The 24,449-nt window shown below is 32.8% G+C and overlaps 1 protein-coding gene across 1 annotated transcript; it reads right to left on the bottom strand.

Moving 5' to 3' along the window:
• Window positions 1–5,199: 5,199 nt before the first annotated feature.
• LOC144449514 (coiled-coil domain-containing protein 62-like) lies at window positions 5,200–24,396 on the bottom strand. The gene is made up of 12 exons (XM_078140060.1): window positions 24,262–24,396; window positions 13,493–13,785; window positions 12,358–12,550; window positions 11,329–11,495; window positions 10,880–10,981; window positions 10,520–10,597; window positions 9,750–9,843; window positions 8,776–8,877; window positions 8,315–8,504; window positions 7,291–7,525; window positions 6,445–6,552; window positions 5,200–5,490 (listed from the first exon to the last, which is right to left on the bottom strand). The coding sequence occupies exons 2-12, from the start codon at window positions 13,688–13,690 to the stop codon at window positions 5,470–5,472; spliced, it is 1,488 nt and encodes a 495-aa protein (XP_077996186.1). The 5' UTR covers window positions 13,691–13,785; window positions 24,262–24,396; the 3' UTR covers window positions 5,200–5,469.
• Between the last annotated feature and the right edge of the window lie 53 nt (window positions 24,397–24,449).

A 24,449-nucleotide genomic window follows, 5' to 3' on the forward strand; every position in this document is an offset into this window, starting at 1 on the left:
ATGGCGGAACTCCGCCTCTCGCAATGTTATGTGGGTATGAATTTATGTTTAGTTTTAGTCACATGACTGTCTCATGATCAATGTGGGCTTCCCCACATATGACATACACAGGAAGGATAGGAGTGCCCTAGATGTCGCATGGGTGGCGAAGGTTACGCGGTACTACCGAAAGCACCAAATTCCAACCGTTGAATGGATTTTTTAAGGACGAAAATCAAGCTAGTCTTTTTAAGTAGTGTCGAGACAACCTATTGGAACTATGGCCCTAGAAAATCAATCGAATTATGAATATAATAGATATCCCGAGGAAGTCAAAATTTTGGTCGTTTTTGACACCGGCGCATATTAATCAATACTTCAATCAATCTTTACACATGCAATCTTTATTGCATAACAACATACCATAGCAAGCATGGTAAAACATACCGAAATAAAGTGAATATAATAGAGTCATTTTAGCAAGCTGTCCAAGAGGAAGTTTTACATCAGAGGTCAAAATTAGGGCTTCTTCGGTAGCTACTCCTAGATTGTGGAATTCCCTTGACCTTACTATTCGCAATGCACCTTCTCTGTCTACTTTTAAAACAAACCTAAACACGCACCTATTTCGGAAAGCATACTTTTCCAGTGGGCATTTTGTTTTTATCAGTACTGTTTCTTCTAATGTCATTATGTAATTCCCCTGTACCAAGATTTACAAAATTCTTGACATAAATTATCATGAACCTTCTTGATTGTAGAATTAAACTTGCAAAGATTTGACCACATACTGTTCTCACTATATTTATCAAGTAAATTTCTTATATAAATGCCCCATTTTGAATAACGCATAGAAGACATGTAGGCTGCTCTCAATAAACCATCTCCATCAACAATTAATCTATACAAATACTTTAACATCAGTTTAATTAAAGTTAAATTAACAGAAAACAACCTAATTCTCCAACAATACCACATCTTGATACCTTCTTAGAAACCCCCAAGTAGAAATCTATAAAAATAGAAATCTATAGAAATAGTTTTGGTAATGGTATAAAACAAAATTCACTTTGTCTGTTTATTGGGCACAGCATTACTTTCATTAATGTAATCATGAAAAAAGGAAAATAAGACATATGCAAAAGATACAAAGGTGTAAATTGAGGGCTTGGTTTCATCATGATGCACATAGAGTTTATAAGTTAACAAATACTATAATACATGCTAGAGAATAGAGATATTGACGTCTTCCTGAATATGTTGTTGAGGACATCTCTGGCACTGGACTCCAAGCCTTCAAAGGCCAGTCGCATGGTTTCCTTCTGACTAGGCCATAACTGATGGTTCTTTTTATTTGTCTTCATTTGATCTGCAGTGAACCATTTGATTGGCCTACTGGAGCATCACTTATGTTCTGGAGGGCTATTGTTCACATGTGCATATTATATGCAAAACAAAAATGCTATAATGGAATACATCTGTAATTGAAGCTAGAAACTAATTTCAAAGAACTATCAAAATTTATTATCAAAGTTTTTCAAAATTATCTCAAAAAGAATATTTCAAAAGAATAATGAGCTCAAATGATGAGTTTACCACTAATAGCTTTGGAGAAAATTCTCTAATTCAATATTATAATTGTATTCAACTATAGTTTAGTGTTTTGTATATATATACAAATGTATATATAATTATTTGTTTTTGTTCTTTCTGCATGTTGTTTTTGACTGTAGATAATATTTTTTTTTTACATTATTCCATGTCAAATACAATATACTATACTATACTATACTATACTATACTGTACTATACCATACCATACTATATACTATACTGTACTGTACTGTATTATACTATACTATACTATACTATACTATACTATACTATACTATACTATACTATACTATACTATACTATACTATACTATACTATACTATACTATACTATACTATACTAAGATATTCTGCTATTAGGTATTAAATAAGATAAGATATAGCATTATTACAACTGTATAGAAAATTGACAATTCTAGTTGGTATGCAAGTGGAATAAAGATACCCTCTCACTAAGAGCCTGTACTCGAGAAGCTAACCATTAATGACATGGGTGGAAACTTAAAGATGGTGTCTGACAGCATATGAACTAAACTTTTTGAGGTATAGAGCAAAATGTGTATATTTACCACAAATATGGCTGCCATTTTGCTATAAAGGTTGAGGTCACAAAATTAGGTACATGTACTGTATAATATTTGACATGTGAACCAGGTTTGGTTGTAATTGAGTCATGAGTGTCTGAGATATGGCTATCCACACATGGATGGACATGGGTCATTCCTATAATCCCCATATGTGCATCGCCATTTGGGGCTAACAATGCATCATTCAACTTTCAACAATTATACAATTGTGGGAGTATCACTATAATATGATCTGACCAGATATTGATATCGGTAGTTCAACGACCCCTGTAAAATAATAGTTAAATCCAAGTGAAAGCCATCAGTATGCGCCAATAAATGCACCATTCTTGACTGCACACTTCCTTCTGAATACATACAAAAATCACAAATGAATGACACACATGTAATTATTATCTCTGATATTTATAACATTTATTTCAGAAGAAAGCCACTGAGGTGCATGTATTTCAGTCATGTATTCCTATATCACTTCATACCAGTATATCTGATAAACTGACTGTGTTACTATGACAACATCACAAACTATGCTGATCAGTATAAATGAAAACAAAAACACTCCAATAAAGAAATCAAGGAGACAAATTCTGAAGAAAAGTGTCAAACTCAAATTACTGGAGTAAGTAAGTCACATTCAATAGTATTCAAACAAACACTTATGGACAACACATGAAATAAGCTATTTAGTTTCTCCACCTGCAATGCTACTTGTATTCATGTTTTAATACTGCAGCCTGGTAATTTTTCAAGTGACAATGCTAAAACTGCAATCTACAAAATCTCTTATGGACGGCATAAAGTTGAATAATTTCCAAGTTGAATTATTACATTAGAAAATAGCTTATTCAGAATATCATTCAGACCAAATATTTGGGAATATCACTGATTTAGTCATTTTTATTACTTTGTTATTCAACTTGATGTCTGATGATTACTTTCTGTCACAGTGGGTATTTCACTGTACTAGGAGCAAAGCAAATTGTAGACATGTTGTCAGTGGTATTTCACTGTACTAGGATCAAGGCAAATTGTAGACATGTTGTCAGTGGGTATTTCACTGTACTACCGGTATGTGCAAGGCAAATTGAAGACATGTTGTCTAAAATATTTGTTTTTGTCAGTGGTATTTCACTGTACTACCGGTATGAGCAAGGCAAATTGAAGACATGTTGTCTAATGTCTTTAAAGGACATATGTTTTTGTCACAGTGGGTATTTCACTGTACTAGGAGCAAAGCAAATTGTAGACATGTTGTCTAATGTCTTTAAAGGACACATGTTTTTGTCCCAGTGGGTATTTCACTGTACTAGGAGCAAGGCAAATTGAAGACATGTTGTCTAATGTCTTTAAAGGACATATGTTTTTGTCCCAGTGGGTATTTCACTGTACTAGGAGCAAAGCAAATTGTAGACATGTTGTCTAATGTCTTTAAAGGACATATGTTTTTGTCACAGTGGGTATTTCACTGTACTAGGAGCAAGGCAAATTGAAGACATGTTGTCTAATGTCTTTAAAGGACATATGTTTTTGTCACAGTGGGTATTTCACTGTACTAGGAGCAAAGCAAATTGTAGACATGTTGTCTAATGTCTTTAAAGAACATATGTTTTTGTCCCAGTGGGTATTTCACTGTACTAGGAGCAAGGCAAATTGAAGACATGTTGTCTAATGTCTTTAAAGGACATATGTTTTTGTCACAATGTGTATTTCAATGTACTAGGAACAAAGCAAATTGTAGACATGTTGTCAAAAACATTTGTTTTTGTCAATGGTATTTCACTGTACTACCGATATGAGCAAGGCAAATTGAAGACATGTTGTCTAATGTCTTTAAAGGACATTTGTTTTTGTCACAGTGTGTATTTCACTGTACTATGAGCAAGGCAAATTGAAAACATGAAGGGGTACAGACTAACTTGCCATGACTACAGACATTTACAAATTAAAGGGTTACAGACTAACTAACCATGCCAACAAATGGCTTGCCAACATCACTCCAAGTGACCAAACCATGAAATCTTTCATCTTTCCTATAAACGGAATATGGCGTATTTTGTGATATTCTGAATCATGTTCAGCAAGTGATAGAGATCTCACCATGTATTCATATATGATAAAACAAATCACATCAGTTTATGGAATCTTTTATTGGTAACCAATATATCACAAAACATGAGTCCCTATTATGCTTTGTCAATAGCAATTTGCCAATTGTCAATTTGCCCCCAGACAGGTTTAATATAAATGTCTGTGTATTTTGTACACTGACTTGGATTAAGTGGCACCTTACTTACACACTGTGTCAGTAAAAACAAAGAAACTGAAATTGAGTGCGAGGGTAAGTTAACTGGTTTGGGAACAGTCCACTAATCTCAGTTCCGAAAATTATTATATCCTGCAAACTTACCAGGCAAATGTTCTGAAAAAAGAAATATTATATTGTTTATACTATGAATAGCTGAACTCTAAAGAAAAAAAAAACATTACAAAAACTTGCGCTGCATATTAAAAAGCAAAAAGCTGTATTTCAAATTTTTAAAATATTTTTCCTTTGGTATAAATAACATACAAAGATAATAATTATGAAGATATAAACCCTGAGGGCAAAATATTTCAGCAAACATGTTTTCACATAAACAAAGTAACTTACAAAAAACAGAAAACAAATTATTCTAAACAATTTATTCCTAGGTTAAATAATGCAAACTGTTTCTAGTAGGATCAGTGTTGTCCATTATTAATTTGATGTTATGTCTTGAATAGACAAACATTCCATTTGAAGATCATTTTAGTACCTTCAATACGATACAATCCGTTAAACTTAATAAAATTACATTTCAATTTCAAAGCACCATAATTGTTTTCAAACATAGCAATTTTTTCATTAAAATGAAGTTAGTTTTAAACCAATTTGAAATGAAAGATGGAAGAACAGATAATAGATACACTTAGAATTACCATGATAACTAAGTTATGTACAGATATGATACATATTTAGTACACATTTTAAATATTGGTAAGATTGAGTGAATTTTCACTCGGCACCTTCAAATTTGTATATTACTTTTAGTTTTAAATTCACACTTGGTTATCCACTGATTAACCATAAAAGTTTCATATACATTCTTACATGTACTTTTATATACAGTAATATTATTCTTAAATTTCATTTACAGTTTTAAAATCACTACATTGAAGTTACCATAAACAAAGCATCTCCATTATAAAGTCATAGCTCCTGTTCATTCTTTGTTCACAATGGCCCTGAACCAATTCTTGGAATGTAGTCTCTATGCTGTGTGGTTCATTGACTGCAAATAAAAAATATACAATTCCAATGATTAATATATAGTACCTCTACCTGTATTTCTTTGTTTTAAATAGGATTGTTGTACATGACAATAACCTGTTTTAAATAGGATAGTTGTACATGACAATAACCTATTGTAAATAGGATAGTTGTACATGACAATAACCTGTTTTAAATAGGATAGTTGTACATGACAATAACCTATTGTAAATGGGGTAGTTGTACATGACAATAACCTATTGTAAATAGGATAGTTGTACATGACAATAACCTGTTTTAAATAGGATAGTTGTACATGACAATAACCTATTGTAAATGGGATAGTTGTACATGACAATAACCTATTGTAAATAGGATAGTTGTACATGACAATAACCTATTGTAAATAGGATAGTTGTACATGACAATAACCTGTTTTAAATAGAATAGTTGTACATGACAATAACCTATTGTAAATGGGATAGTTGTACATGACAATAACCTATTGTAAATAGGATAGTTGTACATGACAATAACCTATTGTAAATAGGATAGGATGAATGCTGGTGCGCACCTTGACTAAAACAATTCACAAACCTTGGTAAACAACTGTTCACCACACTTTTAAGTTTGGATATTTGTAAATAACCATAAATGAATACATATTAAGCTCTCATTCTGCACTCTGATGTCATTTTCACTAAATTATGCAATAGTGGGATAACATACAACATGCAAGCAATGGGCACATTTAATAACATATAGTAAACATTCTATAACTTCACCATACCTCTTAAGGTTGGCAGATTACAGATTTTGACAAACTGTCTGATGTAGGTTTTAGTGTAAAATATTACTCATAACCCTTGACTTTGTAAAAAGAACTGATTATTGCTATGATTTACCGATTATGATAACGAATTATTTATTGCTATGATTTACCGATATGATGAATGCATTTAAGGACTCAACATACCTTGCTTGAACAGTATGGAGGTAATGTGGTTTGTTCAAGATTTCTCACCATTTCTCTTGATTCAGCCAATAATCTGTGAAGTTTACTGGTAGGTGAATTATCAGTTAGCTGGAACAAATAACATACATATAGCACAATTACGACATCTCAATAAAAGCAATACACAACTAGAAAACTGATGGTTCACATATTACTTCAGACAGTTTTTCAATAACAAAAGAATAATTAAACCATCAATTTAATGAGCAACATTGTTGTAGACTGAATGATACATTGCTTACAAGTGTTAACTAGCTACAACTCTTAACTAGCACTTACATGTAAAGTAACACCATTAGCTGTCCACTGCTAACTAGCATTAGCTGTGATATTCAGTAATTCATCAGGTATACCAGTGTTAACTAGCTACCACTGCTAACTAGGAATTAAAACTTACATCATTAGCTGTGATATTCAGTAATTCATCAGGTATACCAGTGTTAACTAGCTACCACTGCTAACTAGGAATTAAAACTTACATCATTAGCTGTGATATTCAGTAACTTGTCAGTTATACTAGTGTTAACTAGCTACCACTGCTAACTAGGAATTAAAACTTACATCATTAGCTGTGATATTCAGTAACTTGTCAGTTATACTAGTGTTAACTAGCTACCATTGCTAACTAGGAATTAAAACTTACATCATTAGATGTGATATTCAGTAACTTGTCAGTTACACTAGTGTTAACTAGCTACCACTGCTAACTAGGAATTAAAACTTACATCATTAGGTGTGATATTCAGTAACTTGTCAGTTATACTAGTGTTAACTAGCTACCACTGCTAACTAGGAATTAAAACTTACATCATTAGCTGTGATATTCAGTAATTCATCAGTACTACCACTGCTACCATCCTGTGCTGGTGGATCATGATCCATACTAGTGTTAGAAGCATCAAATAATCTTCTACTAGGTGAGATGGATGTACCAGATGATTTAGGTGACATCTTGGTTACCTTGGGTGGTGAAATAGTCCTTGGGTATGATGTGATTGGTGAAAGACTATGACTGGAGGTCAAACTACGGTTCAGTTCATCACTGTCAATAAATAGCAACACCAAATATTTTGATAATGTAACATTATAATGTTATATGGTACATACTATTATATCATTTATGTTTGGATAAATAAATGCATTCTGTGATACTGAAGCAGACTTATATTGATAGATTATCATTTAATGTTGATGACTTCCACTATATTTGTAATGTGTGGTTGCAATGATTTTCTCAATCTCTTTTACATATGTTAATTTTTGCTGCCAATAAATGCAGTAGTACTCTGACTTCAGAAGATTATCACCCTGTTATACTGAACAAAATTGAGTGACAACTGATCAAATGTACATGTATATCACATGTGGGAATCACTACAGGAATCACTCTAGGAATCACACTAGGAATCACTCTAGGAATCACTTCAGGAATCACTCTAGGAATCACTCTAGGAATCACTCTAGGAATCACTTCAGGAATCACTCTAGGAATCACTCTAGGAATCACTCTAGGAATCACTCTAGGAATCACTACAGGAATCACTCTAGGAATCACTCTAGGAATCACTCTAGGAATCACTTCAGGAATCACTCTACGAATCACTCTACGAATCACTCTAGGAATCACTCTTCTTTATCAGGCTAACAACTATTCTAAACTTGTCTGTCTACACACTGGATCTGTAACTTCGCTACATAAAATGAGAAAAATGGAATCACAGATCCGGTATGTAGATAGGCCACATAAAATGAGAGTAGTGGAATCACAGATCTAGTAGGTAGACTGGCTATCACACGTTATAAAACACTAAACAAAAATGCTGTAACTTACACTGTATCACTAAGCCTTGTCTCCTGTAATGCCATTAGTTCATCCTTACTGTCCAGATTTAACTGTAGTAGTGCAATCTCCTTCTGTTGTCTCTCATACAACAATCGTAAGTTGTTGAGTTCTGCATCTACTCTCTCTTGCCGTGACCTCTGTAGTTCTAATAGTTGGTCTTTCCTTTTCTCCCTCTCACCTGTGTACAAAAATTATAATTCAATGTAGGTCTTTTTCAGTAGACTGAAACTTAACATAAAATATCTGGAGTCAACTTGAATTGGGTTCCTACAAATGTGCACTGACCTTGTACCTTGCTTGGACTAACTTTTCATTCTGTCATTCTACTTAAACATTGTGGGATGTTATTATTAGAATTCATTTGGTATCACTGAATATACATTGCACACTAGAGATTACTGTCATGGCAGTAATTAAGTACATCAAATGTGGTTTACTGTCAAACTCACCTGCAATATGGAGTTCTTTCTTTAGAGACTGTATTTCTTCATGAGCTTTGCTGAGTTGTATGGCTTGTTCAGTATTGTTGCTGGTAGATGAATTTAATTCACCTGAAAAGGAAAGCACAATAAGTTGTTTAAGATACAAAACTTTTGTGAGAGAGATATAATTTGGAATTTCTAAACTGAATCTCTGGAATCATCACATTGCTGTCACAATAGAGCTGGCAAAGCACACTGAACAAGGAAATTAGTTTACTTTTTGGCCTTTTGAACTAAAAGTCAAGATATTACGATTTATTCAAAATTCTACAGCAAGTCTTGTGTCAAAAACTAAGGAATAAGATTATATTCAACCAGTACTGTCTAGGTTTGCATTGGCTTCTGATTTATAAGCAAAATGTTGAGGTTAACGTATGATATGGCGCAAGTTTACTTTAAAGAGTTTTTAAGATGTTTGTGCTCTTGGCCACACCCTTCATTCGACTGCTGAGGGTTCACTCAGTTTGCACCAGCCAATTGGTAATACCATGTTTTATAGGGATACGGATCTTTCACAATTTATGCTCCACAGTTGTGGAATAGGCTGCCACTAGAGCTCTGTTGTGCTAATAATTTAATTGTTTTTAAGTCAGAAAGTTCATATTGTGCAAAAGCAGCTGCTTGTATTTCAGCATGATGTTTTTTGTGATTTTTAGCATTTTAAAATTGTACTGTTCATTTTTTCCTCATATTTTTGGGTTCTGTTTTTTGGTGATTTTTAACTGTGCTCTTTTTTACTTCTGTTATACAGTGCTTTGAGATGTATTTTTTATACATGGAAAGTGTTTGTTAACACACAGACCCTACACCTCGTGTAGGGTTTCCCCATGTGTTAACAAATAAATATCATTATTATTATTATTAAATCAATAATTGCCACAGAGGGCGCTATTCATAAAGTGTGTGTTCTGATTAGAAATTGAGTATTGCTTATGAGTTACCTCTGACTTTTTCCACTTCAGATTTAGCATCTGCATGTCTTTGTTTCCAGTCTGAAATCTCTTTTTTACCATCAAGTTCAACCTGTCTCACTTCCTGAAAGGAAATAGAAACAGTACATTTCATAAACTAACTAATACATACAATGAATATCACAAGAGGTGTATGGAAGCAACTGTTTCACTTTCGAAAAGGGTTTCTGTATACCTGTTCTAAAGTGTACATGCATAGCAATAAATATAATTACAAATGCCGAAACTACTAATATTCTGACAAAGTGAAATGGGAGCTTATATTAACACCACAGTAAGATATAACTTAACAGTCACTCTTAGAGTTGGTAACTGTGACATCACAGTAAGATATAACTTAACAGTCACTCTTAGAGTTAGTAACTGTGACATCACAGTAAGATATAACTTAACAGACACTCTTAGAGTTGGTAACTGTGACATCACAGTATGATATAACTTAACAGTCACTCTTAGAGTTGGTAACTGTGACATCACAGTAAGATATAACTTAACAGTCACTCTTAGAGTTGGTAACTATGACATCACAGTAAGATATAACTTAACAGTCACTCTTAGAGTTGGTAACTGTGACATCAGATTTAACTTAACAAACAGTTACACTGAATAATGTCCTTTACTTATGACGTTTTACCTAGAAGATTTTCCTGAACTCAAATCAAAATTTCTGTCCCAAGCTTTTTTCACAATGTATTTTATGTAACAGTCCTCATCAGTTTCCATGGCAACACACTACTTACCTTATATGCTGCATCAAGTCTCTTGATCTTAGTTGTGGTATCCACTATATGCCTTGTTGCCTCTACCAGATCTTTATCCTACGTAGAAAATGACAAAGTAAAATTTGTTAAAAACTTTTTCAAATAGTTTTCAAATAATTCTTTCAAATTCTATCAAAGGACTTTCGAATTTCTCTAACAATTTTTTTCCATAGAACTGTAACATTGTTACAATGTAGCTACACTTGACTTTGAGAATTACACTACAGATATTCAACATGAACAGAAATTTATTTTCCCTTCAAAAAAAAGTTAGATTGACCAACTTGACATAATGGTTGAGACTGTTAACTTTACAGATCAGAAGGGTTTGAATGTTACCTTGAGTTTTAACATAGTTATCAGCTCCTGTTCTCTAGCTTCTTGTTGCCCTAATTGAGAAGAAAGTTCTCGGATTGTTGAATTCAAAGACCTGTTTCTCTCCTGTATAAGTAGAATAAGTGTAATATGTTACCATCATTGGTCACAGTTTTCATCAAAGAATACAACAGTAATTTTTCAAATCAAAGAGTCTACAAAAGTGTGGCACTGAATTTCAAAGGTACAATACTCAAATTCAACTGTACCAACAATCTTGTTTTTGTCATATATATACGTTGCTATGGAATCTGATCATTCTTTTTCACCACTGTCTTGACATAAAAGTATGGGCAATTTCTCTTAATTACTGTAAATGATGCTCAAGTAAGTTAGCTTCCAGCAGATAAATATCACAAGCTTTCAATGTCTTGGAGAACAATTACACTTCATACAACTAAGAAATGACTCACCTCTACATCTTGTAGATGCATACATGAAGAACTGGCTTTCTCTGATAACTGTTCTAGTTGCTTCTGTGTGGATTCTAAGGCACATGTCTTCGACTGTTCTTGTGTTTCAATCACTTTGAGGCTACCAGTTAACTGTTTAATTTGATCATTCTTACCATGTAATTCAGCTGTAAATTGAACAAGATCATATTTATAAATGTATATTGTATATAACTCATTTCTGTATCCATAATAAAAGGCAATGAAATTCAAATAAGTCCTTATTCTAAAACATTATTGTCAATGTCATTCAAACCTGATCCAAAGATAATCAAAAGAATGCGGAATACAAACAAAGAGGGGCTACTACGTCTATTTCATTACGGTCACTGGATATCATTATTTCTATGTATTATTATTCCAATATACACTTTTGGGTCCCCATTTCAACAATGATGGTATTTCCTCATTGCACCAATGATGGTATGTCCTCATTGCACCAATGATGGTATGTCCTCATTGCACCAATGATGGTATGTCCTCATTGCACCAATGATGGTATGTCCTCATTGCACCAATGATGGTATGTCCTCATTGCACCAATGATGGTATGTCCTCATTGCACCAATGATGGTATGTCCTCATTGCACCAATGATGGTCCCCATTTCAACAATGATGGTATGTCCTAAATAACTTCAACAATGACGGTCCTCATTTCAACAATGATAGTATACCCTTATTTCACCGATGATGGTCCTCATTTCAACAATGATGGTATGTATTAAATTTCAACAATGATGGTATGTATTAAATTTCAACAATGATGGTATGCCCCTATTTCACCTATTATGGTCCTCATTTTAACAATGAAATCTTAGTTGTCGATATGCATTCTTTAGTTTGTTTGTTTGGTTGGTTGGTTGGTTGTTTGTTTGTTTGTTTGTTTGTGTGTTTGTTTGTTGAGAATTGTCACAATTAGATTTGTATGATTTCCCCCGTCTATGACCTGTATTTTCTTTGCACTACACCATACCATGATGAAAACTGACCTTCATATCTTGAACATTTTTGTTCCAATATTAATACTCTTTGCCTGTCTTCATCCCAGGCTAATAATTGTTTATGGTGTGCATGTACCATATCATTCAGTTCTCTATCTCTGTCTTGTAATTCTCCTATCAACAACTGTAGTTCTCTTCTTTGTTTCTGAATTGTAGCCGCCTCTAATTCAGACATGTAGTTCTGCCAAAAAAAAATACAAATAAATGATTTCAATTAATTTCAACTACTAGTACGATGACTTTCAATTTAAAACTAAACATTTCTCTCAGTTTTGTCAAAGCTGTTCCAAATCCATTTGAAATATTAATATAGGAATGCCAAAAATAGTTATATTTACGAAAAAATAGCACCACTGGCATGGTAGCAGAACTGTACGGTTTTTAAAAATGTGTAATACCCACAATCACATGCTGGTCCATGCTAGGTGTAGGTGTTCATTTGCTGAATGATTATCCAGTTGCCTATCTAGCCCTGTTGTTATATTTGCAATATATGCGATCATTTGACTGATGCTATGGGCTTGGTCTCATTGCTAGGTATATTGTATACATTTTTTGAATGTTTATTCACTTGTCTAGTAATCCCTGTTGTTATTTTTGCAATATATGTGTGATCATTTGGCTGTTGCTATGGGTGTGGTCTTGTTGCTAGGCATATTTGCATACTTTTTGAATGTTTGTTCACTTATCTAAGATCCCCTGTTATCTTTGTGAAACACACCACTGTTTGGCTGTTGCTAAGGGCGTTGTCATGATTGCTAGAGATATTTGCATACATTTTTTGAATGGTTACTCACTTGCCTACCAGATGACATTATCTGACCAAAATACTCTGGCATTTGGTTGCTGCTAAGGCCGTGATCATGGTTTCTAGGGCCAATTGTGTCACACACACACACACACACACACACACACACACACACACACACACACACACACACACACACACACACACACACACACCTCACCATACCTATAGCACTACCAAACCTTATCACATATCACTTCAGTTGTGCTAAAAATGACATGTCACCATAGTTGTATCTTCATTCTTTCCCTATACCAAGTGACAAAATGGGGTTGAAAATATTTGTATTATTGATAGACTGGATGGATTACTTACTTGTCTAGGTGGTGAGCTATGGTATACTCTGGTAGGACTCTCTGCTGACCTTCCTCTAGTAGGACTAACTCCAGTCCTATGTGATAATGCACTATTAGTGGTATGTCTGACTGGACTAGGTGTGGTATGGTATCCACGACGACTGACTCCTGGTGATGCAGGATGCATACTAACTACAGGTGATGAATATGATGTCATTGTTTGTATTGATGTTGTAGTACTGATCAGTGTTGGTGACAGATGTTTTGGTGTACTGGTTTTTGGATCATGTGCTGGACTACTACAACTGCTGCCTGTAATAGAAAACATTAAAAGATGTACATGTAGTTACTGGCTTAGAAAACTCCCTAACCCTAACCTTAACCCTAACTACATGTATATATGTACTGTTGAAACATTACTAAATATGTAAATTTGTTTTGGATGATAATTCAAAAAAGACAAGAATTCTAACTTTTCTGTTCATCATTGCCTGTCATAGAGATTAGAATATTGAAAATACATTAACTGCACTTCATAACAAAACACTTCAGGTATTAAAAGATGAAGAAGCCAAGTTATATGTCACATAGACATCTATGAAAACAACGGTTTAAATAAAAGTATATTATTATGCCACATAGACATCTATGAAAGCAATGGTGTAAAAGCTTTGAAACATATTATAGTATATTATGCCACATAGACATCTATGAAAACAATGGTGTAAAAGCTCTGAAACATACTATAGTATATTATGCCACATAGACATCTATGAAAGCAATGGTGTAAAAGCTCTGAAACATACTACAGTATATTATGCCACATAGACATCTATGAAAACAATGGTGTAAAAGCTCATACAGTATATACATACATGGGAAACAAGAAATGCACATAAAATATTGAAATCATAGTATTTTGGTTACCAGTGTATCCAACAACAAAGAGAAACAGAGAAACAATGCACTTGTATATACCTGGGGATGTGAGTTGATATTCTACTACAGGGACATTTGACTGTTTTCGTTCATACATATTTAGGAGAGGCGATACTGATCATGAAATTTTTGTTACATATTAAGTAACACTAGATAAACCAAACTATCAATTTATCATTCTTACAATTAACAATATCTTAAAATATGTACCATTTTAATATCTGTTTCATCATTTCCCACATTGCTTTTTGTTTGTTTGCTTCTTTACCACAATATTTTCTTTACTTTGTTAATATATACATGTACATGTACACTACACATGAATTTTGTTTACTATGAACATTGAAAGCAAGTGTACCTGTGCAGCTTACACTCGTGCTTGCAGTGTTTTCTGCTGCACTTTCACGGGCACAGAGAAAACTGCAAGCACTCATGCAAATACCCTATGCCACACTTGCCCTCACATGTCATAGGGTTCTATCATATTCCTAATGTCATCAAATATTATTATCCATTATATAAGTAAATTGTTTATTTACTTATTTATAAATTCTGTATCGCATGAAACACAAATAATTAAATTCCTTGTAGATAAATCTGCATTGTCATTCACTACTTATAATCTGTGAGAAATCACTACAATGTTGTCTTCCATAACCCATCTCTGTTCACAATAACTGAAACACATAATATACAAGTCAAAAGATTGAACCCAGCCTCCATTTATACTATACCTTTGTTAACCATACATGTACAACCCGGAAGAACTGGATATTTACGAGGTGAATGCACAACTCTTTGCCTCGTGTTACTTTCAGCAGCTCTAAATCTATACACTGCAGTACCACTCATGATTTTACAGAAATCCTAGCAGTATTTTTAGAAGAAATTATCTGGCCAATGTCTCTAACAGCAGCAAAAACCAGAATTACACATATGAGTAGCTAGATACAAATGGTCCTTTGTCTAATAGTAATATGTTATTTTTATTTGATTAAAAATACCAGCGCATGTGATGTGACTGTATTACAATACAAGTAATTTGTATATGAATCAAAAATATGAATAGATAACAATTAATTAATGAAGTTGATAAAATGTATTGTACAAACCAGCATATTGAGTGAAGCACAGCTGTCAACTAGGAGTGAAAGTGAGGCTATATAAACCAATTATACATGTATTCAAAATCAGCTGTGATGAATGATATATGTTGGTATATTCATCATATACTACATACAGTATACAATGTACATTTGTATATCATAGTAAAATCAGCTGTGATGAATGATATATGTTTGGTATATTCATCATATACTACATACAGTATACAATGTACATTTGTATATCATAGTAAAATCAGCTGTGATGAATGATATATGTTGGTATATTCATCATATACTACATACAGTATACAATGTACATTTGTATATCATAGTAAAATCAGCTGTGATGAATGATATATGTTTGGTATATTCATCATATACTACATACAGTATACAATGTACATTTGTATATCATAGTAAAATCAGCTGTGATGATTGATATATGTTGGTATATTCATCATATACTACATACATTATACAATGTACATTTGTATATCATAGTAAAATCAGCTGTGATGATTGGTATATGTTGGTATATTTAATTTCTGAATATCACAGTGCATATGAGCATATTGAAAGTGTAGTAGTGTTGGAAAAGTTCAGTTTTGTTCAGTAGTAAACTATGCATTCAATTCAATTTGATCTAAATATAATTTGATTACATATGATTTTCTTTGACTTGAATTGATCTGACTTCTTTTTTGTTCGTTTTTCATCAACTGTTGATAAATTCAAGAAGGACATCAAGCAAAACATATCTGTTTGCGAGAGCTTTCTCTAACTTTTTACATTGATTTACTATTGTTCCTGTCCAGCACCATAGAACATTACGTTGTGTATTGGATTTTGGCGCTATACAAATTGTTCTGATTGATCGATTAATTGATTGATTGATTAATTAATTGAACAACTACACAAACATAAGAATTTACAATACGCTATAGGTTCATAACTCAGGGTTCATATTATCAAATGAAAATTCCAAGAATGGTTTTGATTCTGTGAATTTGCAACAAACATATTTTGAAATATCTTCACAATAATCTAGATCTGATAAAATTTGATTTGATGAAATTGAATGTAAATATATAACAATTTGCAAAGGGCGAAAAGTTACCTACGATACATGTAAAAATACAATTGAATACATCTACCAAAAGTTGTAAATATGTGAAATGCTGGCATATTTAATTAATAATTTCTCCATTCCTTGAATGGTTATTTTTTCTTTTTCTTTCAAAATTTGAAATAATGACATGGTATAACTTACATAAATCACAGTGATAACTGCTTTTTCTGTTTTTTCTATGTTTTTTGCTGAGATAGGAGAACCAAAAAAGAGGAATCTGATTCCAAATGGGGTAAAAGTTGCATAGTTTCCCATACAATCTTTCGTAATTTTGTTTGGGAACCCCGGTAAAATTACTGGGGAACCCCCCGGTAGTGTCAAACATCTGCCTGCATTCCAACTATAATACCAATGTTGAGTATCAAGAGTCAATAAAAAATGTATTGGGCATTATATTGAACCTGCAATACAAGTTAGCACTGTCGGTCATGACCCTGTGTCAAAGGTCAGCTAGAATTACTTATCATATCCGATATCAATTTAAATTTTGAATATTTTAAATTAAATATTGATATAACATTTAATCTAAATTTCAAGTTTCTCCTACAACATTCTAAACATTCTTCTGCAGAGAATTTGAGTAAATCAGAAGATGTAAAATGATCAACCCCTTATATGATTTATGAAAACTACCTTAGTGATGATTTGTTGACCCTAACAACAGCATGGATACCACAGTGACTGCATCTAGAATTCAAACAACTTTACTAACATGGCCTTAGCATTTCCAATTTAAAGATTTCTAACATCTAATAAAACCCCAAAACCATGTAACATACCTTTTACTTGTGTTGTACTTGTTCTTAGTACATTTGTAAAACAAAAAATACTTCATAAAATTATTAAATTGTACAGCTACAAATTTTTCATTGCCTATTACGTTTGATCATTGTTCAAATTGCAGACACTACCGTACTTAAAATTCACAGACGCTTTCATGAAATGTAAATGTGTTCACTCCAGTGACATAACTTGGGAACCTGTAACTTTACAAAACAAAGTGTACACTTTACAAACTTTTCCTAGGTAACTAAGATTTAAAGTGTGGATGAAAATATTGTAGAAATGAAGAAAATAGGAAACACTTGCATAGAAAAACAAGATTTGATGACCTGAGTAAAGTTTGCAGACAACAAGAAAGTTAATCTACCATGTCTTTGTTTTGTAACAAAAAAGCAATTTACTTGGTTTACAACAATCATATGTATCACGTACATGTAAGCATGCTAATTTTTGTACTCACCAAAGTTGGACACTTGATACTTTACGAGCCTGTGAATCATGGTGTTAAAATTGTCCAAACATTTAAAAAATGTACAAATGTTGTATTATCCTTAATTTGTGATGAAACAGTTACACTGTTCTCAGAAGCCAGTTAGAAATCATAGCACAACTGTCATAAGTAAAGCAACTGTGAGAATTTGTGACTACACATATTAATGTTGACATTACAACTATCAGACCACAGTATAGAACTGCTTAGTAACTATCTGATACATAATAAATTTGACAAACATGTAACAACTGATCTCTTTTACCTTGTAGAAATTAGCGGTTTGTTTCAAACTACTCAATTCCCAGCCAGTAGCCATAAACTTGATAAAGTGTTAGAAACCTCATTAGAACAACAGTTCAATATTTCACATTGATTTCTCAATTGTCTTACACCAATATTTTCAGCCCATTAAATTCACAAATTTAGAAAGACAAAATGTCCACAACAGAGCAAGAAACAGTGAAAACAATGGATTTCAGTCTTGTGTTGACTTCATACCGATATAGAGTAAACAAGTTATAACAAGTTACACATCTCACCTGAAGGACTACACAACACACATGACACTGAATTTTGCTGGCAGGAGTACCTCCACAGTGGTTGTTTTCTGTTGCTACCCGATAAACACACTGAAGAAACGCCTCACAGATGTGTAAAATTTAAAGTCCAGATATAAATACACAGAGATTATAAGTTTTAAGCAAAGATCTCCTATATTTTCAGCAATAAAGCTGAAATGTGGTTGTAACAAGGGCATTCCACAATTGCAGTATGTATGAATGAACATAGTGACAGTTGGTGATAAATAATTCATGTAAATTCCACATAAGCGGAGGACATAGCTTAGTGCTGCAATTAAACTAAGAAATATTAATAATGAATACAACAGTCAAACAATCACCTTCTGTTGGTAACTTCACCTGCAAAACCCTACCTCTTTAAAAGCAATCAGTATTTTTTTTCTTTTTTAAAAACCAAGTCAAAATACTGACCAGCAAGTACATGTAACTCGTATGTTTCATCCTGCTCTGGGTACAAATTCCACAAGTCCATACTACACAAATTCCATGCAAAAGTTATTGGTTTAGGTGGGTCACACACCCAGGGTATTACAGCAACTCCTCCACTTAACTGTCAGTGTAAAATATCTGCAGTTGTCCGGTTTGTACAACAATCAGTAATACATACAGGTGTGTATACTTCTAGTGTATTCATATTACAATGACTGGTTGCACACATTGACTACTTGGCATTGTTATGTATATAGACACCTGAAGCTCCCCTCAATAGTCTGATAACAACTTTTATTGATTTAGAACTCAACTGACCTCAAAATAAATTTTGCCACTTTCAATTTATGAAATCTAACCCTACAATGTCTCAGTGGAAGAAAGTAAATGCTGGATCTTTTCAACTCCTAGTATTAATTGAAAAGCTGTGAATACCACAAACCTGGAGTAACGGTAAATTGGTATGCGAGATGGGTAACACAAACACGATTTGTGCTGTGGGAAACTTGACTGGACATGCTAGCATTGTGTTACCTAGCAACTCTTATCAAAGGGTCAAATTGCCTAGTGACTCAATTGGCTTGTACACAAAAACCTGACATTACTCCAACTATTTTACATCATAATACTGTAAACAAAGTCAGAAATCTTATGTTATCATTTCACTCATCTCCACATAAGTTTATTCAGATATGTGTCTGAGAGACGACCTTTGGTTTGTTCTTATATGGTTTTCTCCTTGCAACAAAATGACAAACAGGTTAACATTTCATACACACTATGCCCCACAACTAAATACAACATTAAACAAGGTAACATCAATAAGTAATAATAATAATAATAATAATAATAATAATAATAATAATAATAATAATAATAATAATAATAATAATAATAATTAAATAATATTATATAATAATCTTTATTCATCCAAATAAATTCAGAAATTTGTCGAATGGTCACCACAAGAGCAGCACCCTAGTACCCTATTGTTGAAGAAACAGGAGGAAACCGAAGTACCCGGGGAAATCCTGCGTTGTTTGGCAGGGTCAAAATGAGTCACTACACTAAGTACTGCTTCATTTTTATTTTGCTATTCTACCAGCCTTTATTACATCAGTGTTGATAATTACTTCATTTCTATTCTATGCTATTATGCCAGCCTTTATTACATCAGTGTTGATAATTACTTCATTTCTATTCTATGCTATTATGCCAGCCTTTATTACATCAGTGTTGATAATTGCTTCATTTCTATTCTATGCTATTCTACCAGCCTTTATTACATCAGTGTTGATAATTGCTTCATTTCTATTCTATGCTATTCTACCAGCCTTTATTACATCAGTGTTGATAATTACTTCATTTCTATTCTATGCATTATGCCAGCCTTTATTACATCAGTGTTGATAATTGCTTCATTTCTATTCTATGCTATTCTGCCAGCCTTTATTACATCAGTGTTGATAATTGCTTCATTTCTATTCTATGCATTATGCCAGCCTTTATTACATCAGTGTTGATAATTGCTTCATTTCTATTCTATGCTATTCTACCAGCCTTTATTACATCAGTGTTGATAATTGCTTCATTTCTATTCTATGCTATTCTGCCAGCCTTTATTACATCAGTGTTGATAATTGCTTCATTTCTATTCTAAGCTATTATGCCAGCCTTTATTACATCAGTGTTGATAATTGCTTCATTTCTATTCTATGCATTATGCCAGCCTTTATTACATCAGTGTTGATAATTGCTTCATTTCTATTCTAAGCTATTCTGCCAGCCTTTATTACATCAGTGTTCATAATTGCTTCATTTCTATTCTATGCTATTTTACCAGCCTTTATTACATCAGTGTTGATAATTACTTCATTTCTATTCTAAGCTATTCTGCCAGCCTTTATTACATCAGTGTTCATAATTGCTTCATTTCTATTCTATGCATTATGCCAGCCTTTATTACATCAGTGTTGATAATTGCTTCATTTCTATTCTATGCATTATGCCAGCCTTTATTACATCAGTGTTGATAATTGCTTCATTTCTATTCTATGCTATTCTGCCAGCCTTTATTACATCAGTGTTGATAATTGCTTCATTTCTATTCTATGCTATTCTGCCAGCCTTTATTACATCAGTGTTGATAATTACTTCATTTCTATTCTATGCTATTCTGCCAGCCTTTATTACATCAGTGTTGATAATTGCTTCATTTCTATTCTATGCCATTCTGCCAGCCTTTATTATATCAGTGTTGATAATTGCTTTATTTCTATTCTATGCCATTCTGCCAGCCTTTACTATATCAGTGTTGATAATTGCTTCATTTCTATTCTATGCTATTACATCTGTATTGGTAATCATGAGATAATTTTGTCTATTCTAAGGGAAATGAGAACTGTACAGGTATTGTGATAAATTCAGACATTCAGATATATTATAATGATGTGACACTGGGAGATCACATTACAGGCATTCACTCATCAACAGTTGTAAGACTGCCTAGTCTTTTTGTTGTCATCATGCCCTCAGGACACCTACCAGTCAGTCTATTGTTACTTCTTACTACAGACTCCTCTACTTTCCTGTCTGTCTTTTTGTCTTGTGAGGCATAGTAAACATGAACAAATGTTGAACACTACAAATAATTTACATATATGCTAAAACACTGAGGTTTTAAAAATACCTGATTAAATTTGGAGAGGTGATTCAAACATAGTTAGGCAATTTGACTTTTTTTTATGTTGCTGACATCCTTTCTTTTATACATTCTGTACTGAAATTGCAGGAAATGAAATACCCTTAGCCATCTTTGTAAAACTACCAAGCCCCTTGAAAGCAATGGTACAATGCACAATGACAGATTTTTTGTTTGAACAGAAAATTAATACATGTTTCAACCTTTATGTCAACTCTTAATTATAAGTCATGCATTTACATAATGTAGCTATATATTATCAAATACAATCAATAAAACAGCTTATCCTTAACTCAAGGTAAATATGAAAGTGAAAACAAGTGAAAATCATTAACTGTTAGTTCATTTTACCACTGCCTATCCAGAAAAATATAAATCTGGGTCATTGTAGTACCATTTGATAGATTACAGTGAACATGTTTTGTAATTTCTTTGTAATTTGTAAATCTGGTTGAGGATAAGTCTAGTATTGCATGACTAATATTGAATTAAAAATCACATCTGTTCTCCAACTTACATGCAGTCATTGCCTCTTTAGACAGGTGTATTGTTATGGCAAATTGGCAGGTATGTTGCTATAGCAACATTCAATCATTCTAATATCTTGCATAAAATTTAATACAATGGCATTGGTAGGTGGTGTTATTAATATTTGTAGCTATAATTTGTTCACTTGACATTTGCTATATGTGTGTTGTCTTCTGACTTTTGTTACCTGGAGAAACAGGGTTCTACAGCCAGGTACCTGAAAATTATACATGTTGCTAAAAACTTACTTTTTTTCAATTAATTATATTTCCTTACAAGCATACTTCAAGATTATGTCTTTCTTTCAAATTACCAATGTTAAGCAGTATTCCCAAAAATTGAGAGAATTTCATTAATGCAGCAATTTAAAAAATTTTAAAATAGCTACTATTTAAAAAGAGTTCAAACATAATGTTTGTGAACAATATCAATTAAACTCAAGTAAAATATAAACACATACATGTACTACAAAAAATCTTGTGCACATGTATTCTCCAATTGAAATTTTATACTAAAGTAATTGAACAAGACAGAGTCTTTGAATTATTAATCATTGCAATTATTTATTGTGTTTAAATGAAATAATGATGGTTTTGGGAGTCAACATGTGATTTAATTGTTATATGGATCTTTTACAGCTCACCACAATTATTGTGTTGCTCAAGAAATAAGAATAATTTTATATCCTTTCATGTTGATAATCTGTTCATGTAAATATATAAAATAATATGGCATTTAAAATGATAGTTTCCTTCTAGATTAAATAAGATCAAACAAATCATAAACTAAGCTTGTTTAGTAATAAGGACATAATGATATATTTGTATTCCATTGAAAGAACTGGAATTCACAACTTTTTGGTCAGTAGCAGTTAATTGTTGACAGATATATTATCATACATTGGGTGTGGTATTTTTGACAATGACTATATACATACACACAAGCTTACTGTACTATTTCACTAATCTACTGAAATCTGCAGTGAAACCCATACATCTATGCTATTATACACACATAAACTATACTCAGACAAAAACATACTTTCCTTTTCATTCCTTTCCTCCAAATGTCCTTTTCTTTTTTCTTTTCCAAAAGGGAAACTCAAATAATTCAATGATTGTACACACTTCTTCATATTGATGTCTCACTCTGACACAGTTAATAATGGCCTGGTCTTCAAAGTTCAAAAAAGTGATGCCCACTAACTGACATCATTTTAACAATAGAAGATAAACAAAGGGCATGGTAACAAAAAAGACCATGTAGCCCTTTGTGTACTAGTATAGTAACAATAAAAACTGACCAGTGACAGTGTCAAGATGTATATCAAATTACGAGAACACTTCTGTGCATACATAAAAACACAATTACCATCTGGTGAATTGTTTTTTTAAACGAGGAAAGATATTTACCATGTTTACTACTTCGTTTTGTAAACGTTTCTATGTATTAATGTTATCCTTTTGACTTCACTTAATTCAAGCCCACAGAAATTTGACAACGAAAAACGATTATTTCAAACTCATCTGGTTTTAATTATTTAGAAGCTGGTACATGGTATACTATACGGTATCGTATAGCATTTCAAATTCATATATACGAGTTTTAATATTTGAACATTTACATTTTCACACAGGGATAATAAACACACGTGACATTTATAATTTTTAACACACTTGGGAAAATGTACAACGTCAATCTTTGAATTCATGTCATTATCACCTTCATTGTTTGTTTACGTTATTTTACCTCCACACATTTTACACTCAACCGAATTCGACACAATCTTGACAGGAGTCGAAGAGAAGTTGAGAAGAAATAAATAAGCAAATCAAAACAAAATAATAAGCACCCTAAGTTTAAATTTAGTTGTTTTTGATTACGTACAAATAGAGAAACGATACATGATTGTTTGCATGCCGTGATAAATAGATTACTTTGTAAACATGTTTCTGTCATTCACACTTTTGGAACGCGTCGGTTACTGCTTCAAAACGATGTACATCAATATTTTACGATCACACTAACGAAGCAAATCTCTCGCTGTGTAAAATATTTATCACAACGCTGCATAGAATAGCATTGATTTATCAACTTACCCTTACAGATTTCGACTTTGTAAACTGGCAAAAAATCAAAGAAATGAATTGGCACCCTTGGGCGTAATTTTTGGTCTCATAGTTCTTCTACTCTCGCACTCGCAATGCAGAGCGTCAGCCGAGCTCATATCTGACTCGACGCGTCAACTTTGAAATGTCAACTTTGACACGGTGACGTACTAGGTCAT

Source organism: Glandiceps talaboti, chromosome 18 (genome assembly GCF_964340395.1).
Source record: "Glandiceps talaboti chromosome 18, keGlaTala1.1, whole genome shotgun sequence".
Classification (NCBI taxonomy): domain Eukaryota; kingdom Metazoa; phylum Hemichordata; class Enteropneusta; family Spengelidae; genus Glandiceps; species Glandiceps talaboti.

Coding starts and splice junctions, on each gene's coding strand:
- LOC144449514 (XM_078140060.1), bottom strand. CDS start 13,690: ATGACATCATATTCATCACCTGTAGTTAGTATGCATCCTGCATCACCA. Junction 10,982..11,328: donor TGCATCTACAAGATGTAGAG/GTGAGTCATTTC, acceptor CTACTTATACAG/GAGAGAAACAGGTCTTTGAA. Junction 8,505..8,775: donor GAAAGAACTCCATATTGCAG/GTGAGTTTGACA, acceptor TTTTGTACACAG/GTGAGAGGGAGAAAAGGAAA.